Here is a 22,299-nt window from a genome sequence, read left to right as displayed (position 1 = left end):
CCTGATACGACATGACCTGCACCTTCTATTTTATTACCTTCATAAATGTTCTCTTAGCTCTACCCCTTCCTCTCTTCCTTAAATTTTTCGTTCTATGAGGTTCTTTATAAACGAATCAATTTCCTCTCCGGTTCTCTAAAGTCTCTATTATTGTTCTATAATTAAAATATATTATTTACACCATAAACAAAACAGTTACAGAACAAAAATATAAAATAAATCAAAAATTAAATTAAACTAAAAGAAATAAATAAAACACAAAATAAAATATTTTTTTATACGGTTGTTTTAGGTTTGTGCTTAAAATTGACGTGAGTTCCATAATTTTTATGCTTGTCGATTACCCGTCCCTTTCCTTTTCGGCGGATAAGAAAATGACAGATATAACTTAAAATAAAATTAGATGGTGTTTACAGGAATTAGCACCATTGTGAGACTGTCATTTCATTAGCATCCAGTCAATAAACTCAACTCATTCAAGTAATGACCAAGGTCGGGAATAGAACTCTGACCTCGGAACGTGAAGACAGGTTACTACTTTCACTGTCGTTACTGCGCTTGCGATCTCTATTGAACTATGATCGTGATATAATTAGCAATTACCATGAATTGAGATACTTTGATGGTCATTTTATAGTTATAAAATGGTTTTAACGGGGGAAATCTAGGAAGATTGTTTTACAAGGAGAAAAGTGATGAGTATCTATGAATGTTGGAGGATATGAATAGGGGTAGGGGATAAACCAGAAAGTGTGGTCTTCTCCTATCCTATGGGTTGTGAGGTGAATTACCAAATCAACCCTGGTGTCAGGGTTATTATTGAGCCGCCAAAGTCTTATATCATTTAAAATCAAAAACATCTTGATTGGGCAAACCAAATAAAAAAATATATATTTTTATATTATTAAATATATTTTTATACGATAAATTTATTTGAAGTAAGTAGTGTCTTTTAAAAATAAAATAAGCAGTAATTTAGCTCAGTTAATCCCATGCATTCATAGTAATAAAATATCTGAATACATGTAACATTTGTTTTCAACGTCATAAACTGTAGGACGGGTCAAAAAGCCAATCTATCTTTTAACTATCGACCATAAACATACGAAAAAGAAAGGTCGTTTAAAAACAAATCTCCGTTCATCAATTTTCGTGTACAAGTCAACATGAGAGAGCATTATGAAGGTTTAATTGAACATTACGGTATGTTGCTTCACACTTATATAAGAGATGTAACGACGGCTTCGGATGTTGTTTGTACTAAGGTTATCAATTTAAGTTATACTTACTTGAGCGTCTACTGAGGAGAAGAAATGACACGAAACTGCAACAGCAACACATCTTTTAAATCAATGTAGGTATACATTACAAGTTATTTAATAACTAGAGGAACACATTTAATAGTAGGCATTTTTATTATTTATGATAAGCTTTTTTTACATAAAATAAGCTTCATGTTAGGTTTCAATATATCAACTGCGGAGATAGCACGCTATTGGTGAGTTAAATTCCCGCGCAAATATAAAAACGTAAAATGTGACGGAGGCGGGAAGTAAATACTCCCTCCAGGGTTTGGGAAATTGGGACATCCATTCTGATGGTGGATACGAGCGAGGCAAGACACAACAAGAATGAATCATTATAGTATTTATGTACTTGCGTCAGACAGAGTACTGCGGGGCGGAAAGCAAGAGGGAAACCTTTGCCCTATATTTCCCTAAAAAAAGTACCATGGAAAATGCTGCACTGACAAGAGCGTGACTCTTAAATTGATGATGTTGTACTTAAAAATCACTATGTTACGTCACAGACTCAACGAAAGTTTACTTTATGTGTCAATTAAAGAGTGACTTCTGTGTATTGCGTTTTGCTGTGTACACAAATACGCGGTTACATCAGTTTCGACGAATGTTATCTAACTTTATACATACATACAAGATCACGCCAATTTCCCATTGGGGTAGGCAGAGACCACTGAATTCCACGTACTACGATCCTGACACCTTTCGCTTCTTCCACTCTCATAAAAAAAAATCCAGCTTAAGCTCCCCTAACCAAGTCTCTGCTGCATCCGTCACACAATGCAGTTCGGCTATACCACCTGGGAACCGGTGCAGAGGGCACTCGTTCACTATGTGAGATATGGTTTGGTCCGGGTGACCACATTCACAGTATGGTGACTCCTTTAAGCCCCATTTACATAGGTGATGGTTTGACTTTCCATGGTTGGTCCTACACCGGTTTAAGCTTAAGCGGGGAGCTTAAGCTGGATATTTGATCCAAGCAGGATATTTGTCTGCCATACGCAATAATAATAATAATAAAAAAAAATTACAATTTTGCCTACATAAATGGGGCTTAAAGGAGTCGCCATACTGTAAATGTGGTCACATAGTGAACGAGTGCCCTCTACACCGGTTCCGAAGTGGTATAGCCGAGCTGCATTGTGTGACGGATGCGGCAGACACTTGGCTAGGGGATCTTAAGCTGGATATATGATCCACGCAGGATATTTTATTTTTGTCTGCCATACGCAATAATAAACAAAAACATCATTCGTGCTCGCCGGTTTAGAGTGCTCTTGACTTGGCCTTTCTTTAAAAATCCTAAATCTGATCGTAATTTAAAACAACTGGCTTGAGGGTGACCATAGTTCGGCGCAGGGCGTCTAAGAGTATTATATTTAAGAGAATCGACCTTCGACCATGCCAACGGGGTCGTTATCGGGGTCCGGAAGTGTTTGTTATCGCGAGCTGATTTGCCGCATCTGTGCAGGTTGCACTTGCCCTTTGCGGTCTTTTTTTATATGTATTTGTCTAATCTCTCTCTTTATTTAAGAGCTGCGCTCTTGTCGGTCTCAAAGTCGCCATTCCTGCCTTCTTCCCGCCAAATCCTTCACCTCCTGATACGACACGACCTGCACCTTCTCTTTTATTTGTTTCATAACGGATTTCCAACGGATAAGAAAATGACAGGTATAACTTAAAATAAAATTAGATGGCGTCTGCAGGAATTATCACCATTACTATCTACGTTAAAATATAACCACTAATTGTACTGAACTAGACTTTCTATTTAGGCAGTGACAAAACTGTTTAAAAATTCTTCTTCTATCGTGTGGGTTGTGAGGTGCAGTACCAACCTCATCAACCCTGGTGTCAGGGTTACTATTGAGCCGCCAAAGGCCCCTGACATGGCTCATGTAACGACTACTTACTTACATCAGTAAGTAGTAACCGGGACCTACGGCTTAACGTGCCTTCCGAAGCACGGATCATCTTACTTTTTGGACAATCAGGTGATCAGCCTGTAATGTCCTAACCAAATTAGGGATCACAAAGTGATTTTTGTGATATGTCCCCACCGGGATTCGAACCCGGGACCTCCGGATCGTGAGTCCAACGCTCAACCACTGGACCACGGAGGCCGTTGTAAAAATTAAAAAATATATACACCTAAAGCGGGATTCAAACCCTTGACACGACTATGTAAGTCACACGTTCTTGCCGTTTTATTTTTCTTTTAATGGATATAAGGAATATGGCTTATATATTATACATACCAACAGTCTAATTCAAAACGGCTATGTTATGGTCTAATGATTTCTTTACGGTTCGGTTCAACAAAATTATCATCTAACTGATATAACAGTTATGGCTAAAAGCCGTATAAAGCGTTTGTAAAGATAATATACAATTGTGCAATTTTGTACTTATACATTATACAGTCTGCTAAACTGTATAGGTAATATTATCTCCCTAGCATTATGCCGTTTTTCAAAGGGTCCACTTACCTAATCTGAAGATTTGACAGATTCAGTTGTCTACAGAAGCGATTGCCCGTCTGACCTGCCAATACAGGTTAGGTCACATACCTACCTCCGAAAATGCATTTCTCGGGAATGTGGGTTTGCTGAGCACTTGATAATCATTTATGATCCAAACATGAATACGAAAACAAATTCGACAATTTTTGTTTAGGCCTGTGCTGGATTCGAACCTGCGACCTCAAAGTGAGAGGCAAGCGTTCTACCAACTGGGCTACCACGGTTAAACTGCATAAGTAAAACATCGAATAAATACCACTCAAATTGTAAGTACACAAACAGAATATACAAAAAAGTTCTTTAAAAAAACATAAAATATTGTTATCATCATCATCAATTTAAGAGCCACGCTCTTGTCGGTGTAGCATTTTCCATTCCAGTCTATCAAAGGCCAATTCCTTGACTTCCCTATAAGACACGACGTTAACCTTTTCTTTAATCTGTTCCATGTAAGCTCTTCTTGGTCTTCCCCTTCCTCTCTTATAAATATTGTTATAGGTACAATAATTAAATCGGGTACTTACAGATATATTTAAGTAGTTTCATGGTCAATATTGGCGGAAAAATATCAGCGACTGAAAGATTTAGGTGCATTAGGGCTAATTCTTATGGCAACCGACTCGCCAACAAACTGTTTTGCAGTTTGGCGAAACATCATTTTTTGCAAAACTTCAGTGTATATTTTTTGAATAAATCAATAAATAATAATACAATTTAGTAATTTGGCGGCCTAATATTAGTTCCCAGACAGTTAATTCCATGCATTCATATCTTCTAAGTAATAACTAACCTTATAATAACCTTTAAACCTGCCCAATACACTAGATTCCTGCATTTATTTTTTCGACGTAATTTATTGTAGATTTGCCGCAAATGGCATTATCTACTTGGGCGGAGATGATATCCTGCGTAAGCGACTGTTTCCGACTGTTTTTTGGACGCAATGAAATAACGTATTCTATTACTTACTTCAAATTTAATGACGTATGTAACTCTAAAGGGATTACGAAAGTGAATTATGCATAAAGTAAATGATGAGTTATGTGTAAAAAATACTTTCCTTTCATATAATTATATTTTAATTTTACTTTCTCTTTATGCCTTTTTAATGAGGTACAGTCATGAGCAATATAATGTACCCACTTTAGGACTCTGTCGCACTAACATATTTGACATTTAGTGAGACTTACAGTTCAATTGAGGAGCTCGGTGGCGCAGCGGTAAACGCGCTCGGTCTGCGATTGTTGAAGTTAAGCAACTTTCGCAAAGATCTCTGCCTACCCCAACGGGAAATAGGCGTGATCTTATCATCATCACCAGCCCATTCACGTCCCCACTGCTGGGGCACGGGATAGGGAGTATGGGCCTTAAACTACCACGCGGGCCGAGTGCGGATTGATGGTTATTAACGACTGCTAATGCAGCCGGGACCAACGGCTTAACGTGCCTTCCGAAGCACGGAAGAGCTCGAGATGAAAACTTTTTTTTTGTGGTCACCCATCCAATGACCGGCCTTTGCGAAAGTTGCTTAACTTCAACAATCGCAGACCGAGCGCGTTTACCGCTGCGCCACCGAGCTCCTCAAATATATTATTATAACATAGTCAAATTAAATACCTACACTAAAATACGCCAAAACACATAAAAACACACAAAGATAGGCGTAATCTTATACATGTATGTATAATTTAAGTCAAGTTTCCTAACATTGCAACGACTATAAATTATAATGTTATAATTTAAACATCTATTACCAATCATTTCCTTATAAGTAGATCAAAATTTTAGGTCAACTTAAATAGAGTTGTTACATCTCCAACCGCTGTTATAATCGATGTCGCAACACTACAATAGAGGTGAGATGAATCGATCGATTTATCGACTCGTCTGCCGACAAGTTTGTAATAATAGTAATTGTATTGTAAATGACGGGTTTTCTTGTAGCCAATAATGTTCTTAATAGTGTTTTTGTTATGTTAAGCTTTATGATTACGACTCTATGTGCAACATGTTGTCAGTTTTCAAATTAAAACAGAAATCAGAATCACTTCATCATCATCATCAGCTGTACGACGCCCACTGCTGGGCATAGGCCTCCCCCAAGGATCTCCACGACGCCCGCATCCAGAATCATTTATTCAACGTAATTATCATGGATAATCTTTTGAAGGTCAATATAACATTTTTGAATTTACGTCCTTTCCGCAAGGTGTTATGGCTGAGGAGAAGAAATGACAAGAAACTGCAACAGCAACACAAAACCAATGTATACCACATTACAAGTTATTTAATAACTAGAGGAACACATTCAATATCAGACATTTTTATCATTTACGTACTCATTAATCTTATAATAAGCTATTTAACATAAAGTAAGCTTCACATGAGCTTTAAATTTATTTTCTGACAAATTTAAAATATTATCTGGTATTTTTTTGTAAAAACGTATACATAACCCCAAAAAAAAGATGAATTTAATTTACTTAATCTAGAATTTTGAACAACAATTTTATTTTTATTCCTTGTATTGTAAGTATGCCTTTCACAGTTTCTCGGAAGGAGAGATACATTTTTACGTATTATTTTTATTATCCCGTTCTTCACAGGGTCCGTTTATCCTATCCTGAAGGTTTGACAGGTCCGGTTTTTTACAGAAGCGACTGCCTGTCTAACCTTCGAACCGAAGGGAAAACCAGCCCGTTACAGGTTAGGTCACATAATGAAACGCATTTTTCGGGAGTGTGCAGTTTCGTCATGATGTTTTCCTTCACCGCTGAGCACGTGATAATCATTTATGATCCAAATGAATTTGAAAATCATTGGTTTAGGCCTTTGCTGGGTTCAAACCTGCGGCCTCAAAGTGAGAAACCAGCGTTCTTCCAACTGGGCTGCCACGGCTTATTGTATGCAAGACAGGAAACGGATAAGAAACATAGAACACTTTCAGCTACTTACCTTCCCGGGAATGTCGTTAAAACCGACAGAGGAATCCTGTCCTTTTTAACTAAGTATATGGACCATCACTTTGGAAATTACTTTGTGAGACTGTCCTTTGTTTGGTAAGGACTTTTCAAGCTTGAATCACCTGATTGTCCGAAAAACTAAGATGATTCCGTGCTTCGGAGGGCATGTTAAGCCGTTGGTCCCGGCTATTAGCCGTAAAAACACCTCCACCAACCCGCATTGGAGCAGCGTGGTGGATGCTCCATACCCCATCCGGTTGATTGAGGGGAGGCCTGTGCCCTGCAGTGGGACATATATAGGCTGTTTATGTATGTATGTATGGACCATATTGAGGACAATGACAGATTCAAAATATTCCTTTTAGGACGTTGTGCTGTCATGAGCAATATCATGTTCCCACTTTAGAACCTTGTCGCACTATCATATTTGACATTTAATGAGACTTGCGTTTTACTTTGTCAAAAAAGTTAATGTGACATGTTCTCAAAGCGCCATAATGTCTACATGTGTAAAATGTATAAATGTGTCTGGAAATTGTCTTCAGATCGGGAGCTCTGCCCACCCCGTTAGGGATTACAACCTGAGTTTACCTATGTATGAATGTGTGTTGAAAGCCAAACAATTAAATACATAATAATAATATTCCTTCCCATTCCTCAACTTTCTACTCCAAGTCTTTCACGGTGCAAGCTGTCCGTTTGTGGAATTCTCTGCCTGAAAGCATTAGGAGAGCTTCGTCATTGGAGTCCTTTAAACGGCAAGTCAAGGCGCATTTCCTTACCTCTATTTCCTCTTCATCTTCATAATCTATCTACTCCTTTTCTTCCATAGTATATGTAGTAGTTTAAGTAGTGATATTTATTTATTATAACAATTATAATTATGTGTATTATTATTATGTAGTTTATGTAGTCAAAAGTGTATTTATTTTTATATGCACAAGTATTCTCATGCTGCACTATCCCGCTATATTACCTAATATTCAATATCTCCTATACTTAAAGGTTGCCTGGAAGAGATTGCTACTTAGCAATAAGGCCGCCTATTGTACTAATTCTATTTCTCTTTTGTTTTGTATTTTGTTTTTTCCTGTTTGTGCAATAAAGTATTTGTTATGTTATGTTATGTTATTAAAGTCTATTCATACAAAATGTACATAAAATGTCGTAGCTTTAAAACAATCGTTGTTTCTAAGTAAACGAATATTGAAATTTTACTTCATATTGTTTCGCGCCTGCTCGGTTTGTATATACGATATAGTGTGTGACTGTGAAATGTCTAATTTTCAGAGTAGACGGGCGGTTCAAACGCTGTTGTCTTTAAAATACTAGATTTTCTTACAAAATATATCTATAATATTTATTATTAATTATCATTAAGTATATAAAAAATGTTTCCTTTAAAATTATGTACTTAACGTAAGCAAAACGCGGCGCGGGTTTGCACAAGTCTGGTCATAATGACAATGTACCTTTATATCTGAATAACTTATCTAGGGTATCCTTTAAGTAGCTTAAGTTGGTTTGTTAAATACATTGTCAAATGTTCTGTTTTATAAGCTGTTGGTTATCTAAATAAAATAAATAAATAAATAATTCGTCGCTGAAGTCGCAAACTGACGTATCTCAAATTTCTGGCGGATCTGATTTGCACCTTATGTTATTATCAATAAGACACAAATTATTTTAGCAAAATCTTGCAGATACGTCTGTTTGCGACGTCAGCGACGAATTATTATTATAATACGAGGCAATAGTTTCGTCCCCCATTAAATAGAACTTAAACTTAGCTGGTTAGAAGTGGGTGACTATATAATACACTTCTGCCTACCCCTTCTGGGATATATTCCATGCGTGAGGCTATGTTGTTATGTTTATATCTAGAGACAAATATGTATTAGGTAAGCGTGTACCAGCTTAATATGAGCGGGATGGTCTGGCACCATACGGTATTCACAATTTTCGAACGAGGGACTTTCCAGGCTACGTTCCTGAAAAACAATATTATAGATGGCGCTGTAAATATTTTCCTTCTAGTAACCTTCTAATTTCAAATTCCTTGTAATTTTAAATTTAAAATGTCATTTATATCCTATCATTATTATCAATTCGTGTATTTTTATTTTATTTATTGGTTTACTTACAGTCATTATCATAATTAAAGCACATAGTAACGGGTTCTTACCGCGTTTAAAGCGGTTAAACGCGGTAAGAACCCGTTACTATGTGCTTTAATTACTTACAGTCTCATGATACATCTTACACAGTATTTTCTTAGGGTAACATCAAGTGTATATAAAGCTAAGTGTAGAGATTAATTACAAGTAAACAAAGCAAGCAAAATGACAAAGACTAAAGAATAAGTAGGTAGGTTATAAAGTACATAACTGAATCTAATAAATATAAAGGCACAGGTCTGTTTCCGCTTAATCTAAATTCTTTAATTCTTTAATTCTTTATTGGTGCAATCATGTGTACAAAGGTTCTTAAATTAATTATTTAGCACTTACAACATGACACCCCGTCGGGGCACTGCAAATTTTCTTTCTTTGATATATCAAAAAAAAATAGAAATAAAAAATAGAAGTAACTCAATCATACAATATAAAATACAACAACAGCATCAGACATGATAACAAAGGGCATTTTAACTTAATTAAATGAATTTGTGGATCAACTTAAACATAAAACTTAAACATTACAAAAAATATTTCTAAATCTACAAATACTGTCGATATGTACATCGACTAAAATTGTGCAAGCTTTTGAGTCTGATATTTTTGTATTGTTATTGTGTGTGGCGTCCTTTTATACACATTTTTAACTTTGTGTGATGCACGTCTCAAGTCAGCAAAAAAAAAACGCTGCGTTCCAACCGCCAGTCTGCACCTCCGCAAACAGTAAAACGGGCACATCGTTTCTCTTACATAAGCTCAAATGAACGTACAAAACGCACTGTAGGTGTCATTATGTAATGACCCCGTCATTCTGACCCCGTGACCCCCGAACTTGAGGTCATGACCCCTGAATACTGAAAAGGCACTATTAAATGAAAATAAAATATATTTTGCCTTTTGTGATATTTTTTTGTATTGAAGGCTGGCGAGGTTAAGATGTGGTTTTAAATTGTAATTATTATAACCTTTGCTATTTCAATGTAAGTATATTTTAATGAGTCATATTCATTTTTTGGCGGAGATTTGTTGTTTCATCACAAATCTGCATACATTTTATTTTTTAATAAATAGCCGATTATATAAGGAGGGATCTCCTCGCATGATAGTCTTACTGATCTAAAAAAGTAGTCGTTACATGAGCCATGTCAGGGCCCATTGGCGGCTAAATAGTAAACCTGACACCAGGGGTGATGAGGTTGGTACTCCACCTCACAACCCACACGATAGAAGAAGACGGTCGATATAAGATTTTTTACCCTGCAGGTTATTATGCACAAGAAGATCCTTTGATATACTATCGTAGCATGCAGCTCCATACTTCGTAAAAATTGCGGACGAGTGGAGAGCAAAGTTGAAGTGTGAACTATTTGCTCACACTTGTATGGCGCGCTTGAGGAGCCCGGTGGCGCAGCGGTAAACGCGCTCGGTCTGCGATTGCTAAAGTTAAGTAACATTCGCAAAGGCCGGTCATAGGATGGGTGACCACAAAAAAAAAGTTTTCATCTCGAGCTCCTCCGTGCTTCGGAAGGCACGTTAAGCCGTTGGTTCCGGCTGCATTAGCAGTCGTTAATAACCATCAATCCGCACTGGGCCCGCGTGATGGTTTAAGGCCCGATCTCCCTATCCATCCATAAGGAAGGCCCGTGCCCCTGCAGTGGGGACGTTAATGGGCTGATGATGATGTATGGCGCGCATTTAGCGCTCACTTGCCCCTTCGAACCTCTTTTATTCCTTGACTAGAAAGCTATTTACACACAATATCTACTTCCTAGACTCCTAGATGTAAGCCCTAGATTAGTACTATGAAATGTGTCTTATTAACGCATCCGTAGGCAGCCTAGGACTCTCACGATTAGACTTGGTTTAGGCCTTAACAAGCTAACGTGACTTATCAGGTAAGGCAGTGAAAGTTCGCTGTTACAGTATGGTTTATGCGCACGAGAAACCATTTCTCTTTTGTATGTTATGTTACTTTAATATGTGAATAAATTTTGAGTTTGTATGTTTATCTATCTATTGTTACCACGTGCACCGTGGTCGAGTGCTTGAGCGTTATGCTCACGATCCGAAGGTCCCGGGTTCGAATCCCGGTGGGGATACAATCACAAAAATCACTTTCTGATCCCTAGTTTGGTCAGGACATTACAGGCTGATCACCTGATTGTCCATATTTAAAAATCTTAAATATATTTATATGTTTTCAAAATAGAGGAGCTCGGTGGCGCAGCGGTAATCGCGCTTGGTCTGCGATTGTTGAAGTTAAGCAACTTTCGCAAAGGCCGGTCATAGGATGGGTGACCACAAAAATAAAAGTTTTCATCTCGAGCTCCTCCGTGCTTCGGAAGGCACGTTAAGCCGTTGGTCCCGGTTGCATTAGCAGTCGTTAATAACCACCAATCCGCACTGGGCCCGCGTGGTGGCTTAAGGCCCGATCTCCCTATCCATCCATAGGGAAGGCTCGTGCCCCTGCAGTGGGGACGTTAATGGGCTGGTGATGATGAATAAAATAAAAATATTACACTAATAATTATGTCATAAACTTATGCTATAATAATTATGGGTTTCACTACTTCACTTTGGAATATATAATTGCTCATATACAACGATAATTAAATAGATATTTTACAACTATGATTCAATGTAGTAAACATGAAAGTAAACATACTTTCGCCATAGGTGAACTTAAAATATAACACAAAACTACTGATATTATAGCTGATAGCTAAGGCATGTTCAGCCGTTGGTCTCGGTTATTACTTACTGATGTAAATACGTAGTCGATATATGAGCCATGTCAGGGGCCTTTGACGGCTCAATAACAACCCTGATACCAGGGTAGATGGGGTTGGTAATCCACCTCACAACCCACACGATGGAATAAGACCGCTATGGTGCTACCGATATACGGTTGTTCAACTTCCGGCCAAGTAGTTAATGCCATCTGCGGCAAATCTACAATAAGTCACGTCAAAAAAAGATTGTTCAACATAGAACGACCTCAGTGGTCTAGTGGTTGAGCGTCGCTCATGATCCGGAAATCCCAGGATCAAATCCCGGTGGGGACATATCACAAAACACTTTATGATCCCCAATTTGGTTACATCACACGCTGATCACCCGTGAAGAAAGTAAGATGATCTGTGCTTCGTACGTCGCTACATTAAGAGTAACTTTGCGTCCCACTTTTGAGCGCTGATGTTCAATCTTTTTATTTATATAAACAGCCTATATACGTCCCACTGCTGGGCACAGGCCTCCCCTCAATCAACCGGAGGGTATATGGAGCATACTCCACCACACTGCTCCAATGCGGGTTGGTGGAGGTGTTTTTACGGCTAATAGCCGGGACCAACGGCTTAACGTGCCCTCCGAAGCACGGAATCATCTTACTTTTTTCATACAATCAGGTGATTCAAGCCTGAAAAGTCCTTACCAAACAAAGGACAGACTCACAAAGTGATTTCGACAATGTCCCCATCGGGAATCGAACCCGGACCTCCAGATCGTGAGCCTAACGCTCTAACCACTAGACCACGGAGGCTGTTATTTTATTTTTATTCATTTTTATTTAAGATACACCATAAAAATCAAATGAATAAAATTCAACAAACAATGACCGTATGTAATACCATTACAGGCGTATACAACATTCAAGTTAAAAAGTTTAAATCAAATAATAAAACAACACGTACACGTGATTGAAGTAACTTAAAGCTAGAAGTTAAAAAATACATAAACATAAACATAAATAGCCTATATACGTCCCACTGCTGGGCACAGGCCTCCTCTCAATCAACCGGAGAGGGTATGGAGCATACTCCACCACGCTGCTCCACTGCGGGTTGGTGGAGGTGTTTTTACGGCTAATAGCCGGGACCAACGGCTTAATGGCTTAACGGCTTAAGTTAAAAAATAATTGGATAAAAACTATAATTATGAATTTATAATATATCAGAAATCAGAATCATTTATTCAACGTAATTATCATGGATAAACTTGTTGAAGGTCAATGTAACATTTTTGAATTTACGTCATTTCGCAAGGTGTTATGGCTGAGGAGAAGAAATGACAAGAAACTGAAACAGCAACACATCTTTTAAAAACCAATGAGGATATACATTACAAGTTATTTAATAACTAGAGGAACACATTCAATACCAGACATTTTTATCATTTAGGTATTCATTAATCTTATAATAAGCTTTTTTACATAAAGTAAGCTTCACATGAGCTTTAAATTTATTTTCTGACAAATTTAAAATATTATCTGGTAATATTATAATAATATATTTTATATTTAAAGTTACGGTAGTATCTATGATACCAATGCCTTGTTTGGGATGTAGTAACCTTATGTTATGTTTACCGATACGTCCCACGTATGTTATCTAACTCGTACCTAACTCATTTCAGTTAACTTACTTTGTTTCCTAAATGTGTTATGTCAAAGATGATATATTTGAAAGTGTTAACAAAAGAAGGGGTTATGTGTTCTCCTTTATCGCAGCGCCGTATTCAGAATTCTCGTGCCCCGAGGGTCGCTGTAGATATTAGGTTAAGTTTACATAAACTGCCTATATACGTCCCACTGCTGGGCACAGGCCTCCCCTCAATCAACCGGAGGGGGTATGGGTATGATGGAGGTTAAGTTTATTTATTATTATTTGTATGTCGTTTCCATATCTCGGGCCTATGGAGTCCCGGACTTTTGAAAGGCGTGTGTGGGGCCGAAGCCAACACGTAGAGGCCCCTTAAGACAATTTAATCTAAACCCGGCAATTGTATTATTATTATTTATTTTTTTATTTATTCACAATTTTCATTACAGGCAATCCCAATTAAGTTGCGTGTAAAAAATAAAAGTTAACCTGAGTGAGGTCCATTTATTAAGAACGTGTACCTCCAACATAATGATTATTTCCACCAACATTTCTTTTGTTTTTGATATTGTGTAAGTTTCACATTATTAAACCTTGATAGCCCAGTTTGGTAGAACGCGCTACCTCGCACTTTGTGGCCGCAGGTTCCAATCCAGCACAGGCCTAAACCAATGATTGTCGAATTTGTTTTCGAATTCATATTTACTCAGTGGTGAAGGAAACATCGTGAGGAAACCACATTCCCGAGAAATGCATTTTCGGAGGCAGCAACCTAACCTGTATTGGGCTGGTTTTTCCATCGCGGGTTGGAAGGTCAGACAGGCAGTCGCTTCTGTAAAAAACTGGACCTGTCAAATCTTCAGGTTAGGTAAGCGGACTCTTTAAAAAAACAGGATAATGCTAGGGAGATGAGATGTTTTGTAGCTGTTTCTATCTTTCGAAAAAAAAATTTCTGTCTTTTTTTTTTGTTATTTTTAATATTGTTACTTAACCTAATTATTCTTTAAATATTAGATTTTCGTTTACCATTATTATATCTACGGATTTGCTGTTCAAATACTTTTCTTAGATAGAAACAGTTTTGAATTAATTTTAAACTAAATTATTTGGTTATAATCTAAGTACTTTGTCATCCCGTAACCGTGGCACTTGCAACAGTGTCGAAATATCGGGAGTCTCATATCTCTATTTTAAACGCGGTAAGAACTCGTTATTATGTATTTTAATTAATCTAAGTACTTACCAAACTGAATTCCATGAGGTCACTGCTTAAGCCTGGTGCAAAAGTATAGAAAAGGTCACATTTAAGCCGATTACATTACTGTAACTTTACATATCTACTTAGCACATTACATAAGCCTCGAGAACTTCACCATAAGTAAACTGTGACTACAAACTGTTAACTACGACTGTTATTTCAAGTTATTTGCTTAATTCCAACTTATTTGCGACTTACCTAATACGTACTTGAAGAGAGGTCGCGGATTAAAAAGAAAACATTGGTGACTATTCGGGCGGAGACAAATTTAACCTTTATTTTGACAGCTTAATCTAGTCCCGTCCTTCACTAACAATAAGAGCAAGACAGAGATAGAACTTGTTTTCACTCACTAATTTAAGAGCCACGCTCTTGTCGGTGTAGCATTCTCCATGCTACATTTTTAGGGAAAAATACGGTAGTGGTTTCTCTCTTGCCTTCCGCCCCGCAGTACTCCGTCTGACGCGAGTGAGATGGCGCCTAGAGTAATCTATTTCAAAGCCGTACTAGGACTCCTGTCCTTCGCCTCTGAATAGTACTGACAGTTACTGCTGCCCTCTATCAGGTTCCAGGATACAGTCCCTGTGACTTGCCCCTTCCGTTCTGTTATGCCTTACCGATGGCTCTCGTCTCGGCCTCTGCAACCGTTGAGGTCTTTACCTGCATCCCTGGGCAAGGGAAACTTGAAGGAGATCTTGTTTTGGTCCTGTAAACTGAAAAAAAAGTTTTAAAATTAAGACACCAATGACTTAAGCTATAATTTATGTTCTAGGACTTAAGACTTACAAGAGTCCAGAGAGAGAGAGAGAGAGAGAGTGAGAGAGGGGGGAGAGAGAGTTGATAGTCCTGTTCAGAGAACGCGTGACTCACATCGCAGTGTGACGGGTTCGAATCCTGGCTCGGGTTCTAAGCCGAATTCGATTTAATGTGTTTTGAATTCATGTTTGGATCACAGATAGGCTGCCTTTGCCCACTTTTACTTTTTAATTTTAATTCTTCCTGTTCTGTCTTTGAATGTTCAGAAATTGGGCACACTCTGGCCTGTTGTCTTAAATTTTGTACCGGACGAGAGCCCTCCGCGCTCCCCATTAGTCCGGCCAAGTAGTTAATGCCATACGGCAAATCTACAATAAGTCCCGTCAAAAAAAGAGTACAAAAAAAGTTAATTCGTTGAAAATTATATAGGTAGATACTTAAACAGCCTATTATCAAACAAAATGATGTCCCCATCTGGAATCGAACCGGGACCATTCATTCATTTATTCATAATTGGTACATATCGCGTTGTTTCCAGGTTTTGCGCTTGGTTAACACCCGGTAAAAACACAAGATATCTTCCCTAAATAAATGTTAAATTAATTACGCTAAGTAGTTCTAATTCCGAATGCATGTCAAGGCGCTATACGAAGCAAGATAAACCTATTGTAAACGCGATGATAAATCAAAGCTGGGAATCGAACCGGCACACAATGAACAATTACCCGACTTCTCGTACTGTGCCATGGTTTACGCAACTTTTCGTTTAGAATTTTAAATGCACGGAAGCGTAATTTTATGTCTAGATTTTATTTCAATACATACATACTTTCTCACATTATACAGGGTGTTAGTGACATTGTAACGAATACTCAGGGGGATGATTCAGGCCATGATTCTGAGTTGGAATTTTTCGTCGCAAAAATCATGATTTTTTTTAGTTTTTTTTTAAATTATTTTCAATTCTATCCTTTTGCGATGAAAAATTCCACTTGATATTAACTCAGAATAATCAGCTGAATCATCCCCCTCAGTATTCGTTACGATGTTACTTACACCCCACACAAGTACATACGGTAGCAATACAAGTAGGTATGGGTGTTAGTGACACCGTAACGAATACTGAGGGGGATAATTCAGACCATGATTCTGAGTTGATATCAAGTGGAATTTTCAGTCTGAATATTCCTGAAAATTTTTGTGTTTTTTTTTAATTATTTTCAATTCCATACTTTTGCGACGGAAAATTCCACTTGATATCATCTCAGAATCATGGCCTCAATCACTCCTCAAAGTTTTTGTTACGATGTCACTAACACCCTGTATAAAATCACAATGTGGCTTCTTTTTAAGCGCTTTATAACATTAGTTGGATCTAAAAGCTCAGAAGCAAGAGGATTAGGATGACTGGCCAAGCGGTCTAGGTGTTTCTTTTGGTAGTGCTTGATAACTTCAGCAACCGTTGGAATCTTTAGATACTCGTTATAAAGCGCTTAAAAAGAAGCTACATTGTGTAATGGAGGTAAGCTACGACGCTGGTCGTTGCTACAGTCACGCCACCTTTCATACGTCAACACAACTGCTCATAGTCTGTCGACTGATCGTAGTTAAACCAATAAAAAAAAAATATAAAATCACGCCTTGCTCTTAAATGGGTGGGCAGAGCCGTAAAGTAATCAGAAGATAAGTTGCAACCACTTTTCATAAGAATTAAAGTTTTAGTTTGTGAAGGAAGCGAGAGAAGTATCTCATGATGGAAACAATGTGGTAACCACGTGGTAGCCCATTGGTAGAACCTATCATTTTGAGGTCGCAGGTTGGAATCCCGCTCAGGCCTAAACCAATTATTGTCGAATTTGTTTTCGAATTCATATTTAGTTCATAAATGATTATCACGTGCAGCGTTGAAATGCATTTTCGGAGGTATATGACCTAACCTGAATTTGGCTGGTTTTCCCTTAGCGGGTTGGAAGGTCAGGCAGGCAGTCGCTTCTGTAAAAAAACCGGACCTGTCAAATCTTCAGGTTAGGTAAGCGGACCCTGTGAAAAACGGGATAATGCTGGGGAGATGATGATGATGATGAGAGACCGAGCTGCGATTTGCACCAGCCAAACTCAACCACTTAACAATCCATAGGTATTAAGTAGACTTTTATATTTAAGTATAAAGAAATATCACGTCTTTTTTAACATAAATAGGCTATTTAAAACATTATAATAACGGGTTCTTACCGCGTTTAAATCAGGGATATGAGACTCCCGATATTTCGACATTGTTACAAGGGCTATGATCACGGGATGACAGGCTATTTACCTCCCACTGCTTTAACACGCCTCCCCTCAATCAAACAGAGGGTTATCTAACACGCTGCTCCACAATTATTTATATTTGTATTTATCATACTATCATCATTACCATCACCAGCCCATTAACGTCCCCACTGCTGGGGCACGGGCCTTCCCTATGGATGGATAGGGAGATCGGGCCTTAAACCACCACGCGGGCTCAGTGCGGATTGGTGGTTATTAACGGCTTAACGTGCCTTCCGAAGCACGGAGGAGCTCGAGATGATTTTTTTTTGTGGTCACCCATCCTATGACCGGCCTTTGCGAAAGTTGCTTAACTTCAACAATCGCAGACCGAGCGCGTTTACCGCTGCGCCACCGAGCTCCTCATACATAATCATACATATAATAATATTAATTTTAGGTGTACATCATTATTGTTTTATAATAAACAATTTCAAATCTATATTAATCCAAATGTTCTTAATATTAATCCAATATGTTGGATCTTTCCAGATGTTGCGGTGGAGCGCTGTGGCGCTGTGTGCGCTGCTGGCATGCGCAAACGCAGCCGACTCCTCTTCCAGGCTGCGTAAGTATTATACTATATCTTAGGTATACCTTACATACAACAAAACATAACGTCCTATTTTTTTTTTACCTTTGATGGGTTTGGCCCCAGACTTACCCGAAGGCATTGACGAAAGGTGTGGGTGTTAGTGACAACGTAACGAATACTGAGGGGGATGGTTCAAACCATGATTCTGAGTTAATATCATGTGGATTTTTTCAATCAATCAATCAATAATACTTTATTGCACAATGACATATACAAAGGACACAAACAAACGAATAAAAATACAAGCACAATAGGCGGCCTTATTGCTAAACAGCAATTTCTGCCAGGAAACGTTAGAATTAATGAAGTTTATGCATACAACAACTCAACTCAACTTCAACTTTCAACTTTTATGTTTGTTGTTATTGTTTGTTTTGTTTTTTTATGTTTATAGTTTATGTTTTGTTTGTTTAATTTTTCGTCGCAAAATTCATGATTTTTTTTATTTTTTTTAATTACTTATAGTCAGTTTCATACTTTTACGACGGAAAATTCCACTTGATATCAACTCGGAATCATGGTCTGAATCATCCCTCAAAGTTTTCGTTACGATGTCCCTAACACCGTGTATAGGTTCGCAGAGGGGAACGCCTGTGCTTGGTACCATGTCACATTAACTTTTTTGACAAATTGAACTGTAAGTCTCACTAAATGTCAAATATGTTAGTGCGACAGAGTCTTAAAGTGGGTACATTATATTGCTCATGACTGTATGTCTACTCCCACTCGAGTTTCTCTTTGACATTATCATCCTCACAGACCTACCCACGTTTTACTTCACTATGAATGTTGACAATAACTTTAATTATACATTTTACAGAACCACGCAGGTCTAGGTCTAGGAATGGTACGTACATACCCCACCTCAGTAGCTAGACACTATTCCATACTCCATACTAGCACCTACCTATAGATTATTCACTCACTAAAATCGGCATAACACTAACGCCCGTCTTCTAAGATTTTCACTCAACTCTTCGTCCACTCGACTCGGCCTTAGCTGAGCATTTTGGTCCGAAGGCCCCGGGTTCGAGTCCCGGTGGGGTCATATCACAAAAAATACTTTGTGGTCCCTAGTTTGGTTAGGACATTACAGGCTAATCACCTGATTGTTCGAAACTAAGATGATCCGTGCGTGAAGGCACGTTAAGCCGTTGGTCCCGGTTAATATTTACTCATGTAAGTGAGTAATCGTTACATGAGCCATGTCAGGGGCCTTTGACGGCTCAATCATAACCGTGACACCAGGGCTGATGAGGCTGGTATTCCACCTCACAACCCACACGATAAGAAGTTGACATTTACGTACTCGACTTGAGGACTTTACTCACTGGAGTCTAGCATTAAATACTGCCAATATAATATGAAAATAATGACGTCATTTCATACTAGAGTAAACTTGATTTAAGGTTGAGGCGCTTTCTAAGGGTGGTCTTAATAAACTAACCTTAGCTTCGAGACTGCCCTCAAGATCATGTCAATGTGACAGTTCTCATATAAAAACAGAGAGTTGAGCATGATCTTGAGGGCAGTCTCAGCTGAGATTCGTTTATTAATACCACCCTAAGAATACCGAATTTCAGTACAGCTCCAGTAAGACCTTGAGGTCGCCTCAACTGACGACGGAGTCAGCAGAGAGTCAAGTGAACATCTTAGAATATGGGCGTAAGGGTCCTGTCACACTACGACTAAGGCCAGCCACGCACTACAAGTTTTTCACCGCTCGGCAGAAACGAGCAGCGGCATAATGTCGCACTGTAATACTACAGTATTACGCAGTATTAAACAAAATGGCCGAAAAACAAGATGGCCGCCATACAAAATTTTGTTTTTCCAGAAAATGGCTCGGAGGTAAATATGATGTATGGGAGATGTGATCGAAACGTCAACCTGAGTATGGAAATACTTTTAGATCTTCAGAAACTGCTCCGCATCAGTGAGACACCCTAAGGCGTGGCAAAACTATCGCACCTAGAACAATATTTTTTCCACCAAGCCTATTAAAATCTTGGTCAAATTCAGTACACCAAACAGTTCTAAATTGTATTGCGCACACTTGACGGCAGAGTTACCGCAGCGGCGCAGTAATACAGTGCGACATTATGCCGCTGCTCTTTTCTGCCGCGCGGCGAAAAACTCTTAGTTATGTGAAGGGGCCCAGATAGACACTGCTACTGCGTATCAGAATAACCACCATGTATTCCCACTTAATTCACCACTTGCTTTAATTTAGAATGTAGACTCACAATCATTAGTTGCATACCTATTTGTACGATGATACTGAGAAACTGCTCGCAATATGCAGATAGTAGTAAATTAGGTAACTAAAAAAAGGAACACCACTCGCATGACTAGCACACAACCATACACACACACGCACACGCACACACACACACACACACACACACACACACACACACACACACACACACACACACACACACCTATTTTTCATAATTGAAATAACGTCGCCAATTTCATGTATATGTGACCTCCGGGAGTGGGAACCTGGTGACCTGGAACACAGGGTTATACCTAGATCAGGCACCAGATTCTCACATAATGTATTGTTATATTACAATGGCATTACTTTTTGTGAGAGTAAATAAAGATTTTATTATTATTATTATTATTATTTAGTATTCATAATAATAATGTTCCCATAATCTGCAATAGTCCTACACGAACCGGGGATTGTCTTTGGGTGCACTCCCATAGTGCATACAGGGATAATCGCCGGTTGGTGTCACATCACATTTACATTCAATACATTTTGTCAAGTTTGATTTTCCTAACATGCGTGCAACGTGATTTTGTTCGTATTTTGACAGAACGTCATGACTTATTTGGGTTCACATATTAGAACCAATCGACACAGCGACATAATTATATCGTCAGAAGCGATAAAATGACCGTGACAAAATACGTTACGTTGCGTAGTGAACGAGTGCCCTCTGTACCGGTTCCCAGGTGGCATAGCCGAGCTGCATTGTGTGACGGATTCGGCAGAGACTTGGTTAGGGGATAGGGGATCTGGATATATGATCCACGCAGGATATTTTATTTTTGTCTGCCATATGCAATAATAATAATCACATTAACATACGCCCTACTGCCGAGTCTGCATGACTACCGAATTATATTGAGCATTTCGACCAATAGCCGTTTGATGTCCATCTACGTAGATAGCATTCGTATCGTTTATTGGTTCAAGCGCTTGATATAATTCGCGGCGTGCGCGGTGCGATTATCATGCAGACTCGGCTGGTCTGGTCTTTAGTCTTTGTTTTTTTATAAGGCAGCTCACTGTAATCTATGTTCGTTCAGACTTTCCTCTTCCGACTCAGCCACAGTCACGTCATAAATCCTTCTCATTACTTAGTTAAAGCACTTTGACAACAGTAATCGATTACGCCACGATTCGCGATCACGTCGAGCGAAGATCGCCTTAACGACAGTGAAAGTGCAGAGAGTCACTAGCTGCACGTTCCGAGGTCGGGGTTCGACATCTGACCTTGATGATTCAGTCAAGAGTAATGCACCCTGCATTGAAATCGTTGTTGAGAGTGCATGAAATAAAAAGATCGATAAAGCAAAACATTATAAGCTGATTTTAATATTGAACGAAACTGACACTTTATAAAAAAAACAACAGGACATGACAAGTAATTAAAATTCGTACAAAAATTACGTTTACAGTAGTTAAATGGAGAGCAAGAACGGAACTGAATAGATAAAAATGTTGTCACAGTAAGGAAAATATAAATTTAATGTTGGGGTTGCCAACAACCCATTACTCTGATCAAAATAATAAGAAGCAATATAGGTAGCAAGATGATTCTATACCAAATATGATCCAAATATCAAGCAACAATTATTTTTATTATGCTTCTGCCATTACATTGCATTTTTGAATAATTATGTACTCCAGTAATGAGAAAATAAGTAAATCTGTCGAGTTATTGGCCAGTATAAAACTTTGGGAGGGTTTTTAATGTCTGCCTTAAATTGACGAGTGTTTCATAAATTTTATGC

The 22,299-nt window shown here is 38.4% G+C and overlaps 2 protein-coding genes across 3 annotated transcripts in view; both read left to right on the top strand.

Moving 5' to 3' along the window:
• LOC126376522 (zinc finger protein 729-like) overlaps window positions 1–4,047 on the top strand; it is a 62,956-nt gene extending 58,909 nt beyond the window's left edge. Inside the window, exon 11 of the transcript XR_007567724.1 lies at window positions 3,981–4,047. The gene's annotated coding sequence lies outside the window, so the exon portion shown is untranslated. The remainder of the gene's footprint in view (window positions 1–3,980) is intronic.
• LOC126376533 (uncharacterized) overlaps window positions 1–22,299 on the top strand; it is a 49,629-nt gene that overhangs the window by 13,726 nt on the left and 13,604 nt on the right. Inside the window, exons 3-4 of one of the 2 annotated variants that reach the window (XM_050023989.1) lie at window positions 18,162–18,237; window positions 19,085–19,111. In XM_050023989.1, coding sequence (XP_049879946.1) covers window positions 18,162–18,237; window positions 19,085–19,111 — 103 coding nt within the window. The remainder of the gene's footprint in view (window positions 1–18,161; window positions 18,238–19,084; window positions 19,112–22,299) is intronic. The other variant, XM_050023991.1, reaches the window with a different exon arrangement.

This window comes from Pectinophora gossypiella, chromosome 21, assembly GCF_024362695.1.
Source record: "Pectinophora gossypiella chromosome 21, ilPecGoss1.1, whole genome shotgun sequence".
Classification (NCBI taxonomy): Eukaryota; Metazoa; Arthropoda; class Insecta; order Lepidoptera; family Gelechiidae; genus Pectinophora; species Pectinophora gossypiella.
Note: the sequence above shows the minus strand (reverse complement) of the source record. Positions and strands in the feature narration are given on the sequence as shown.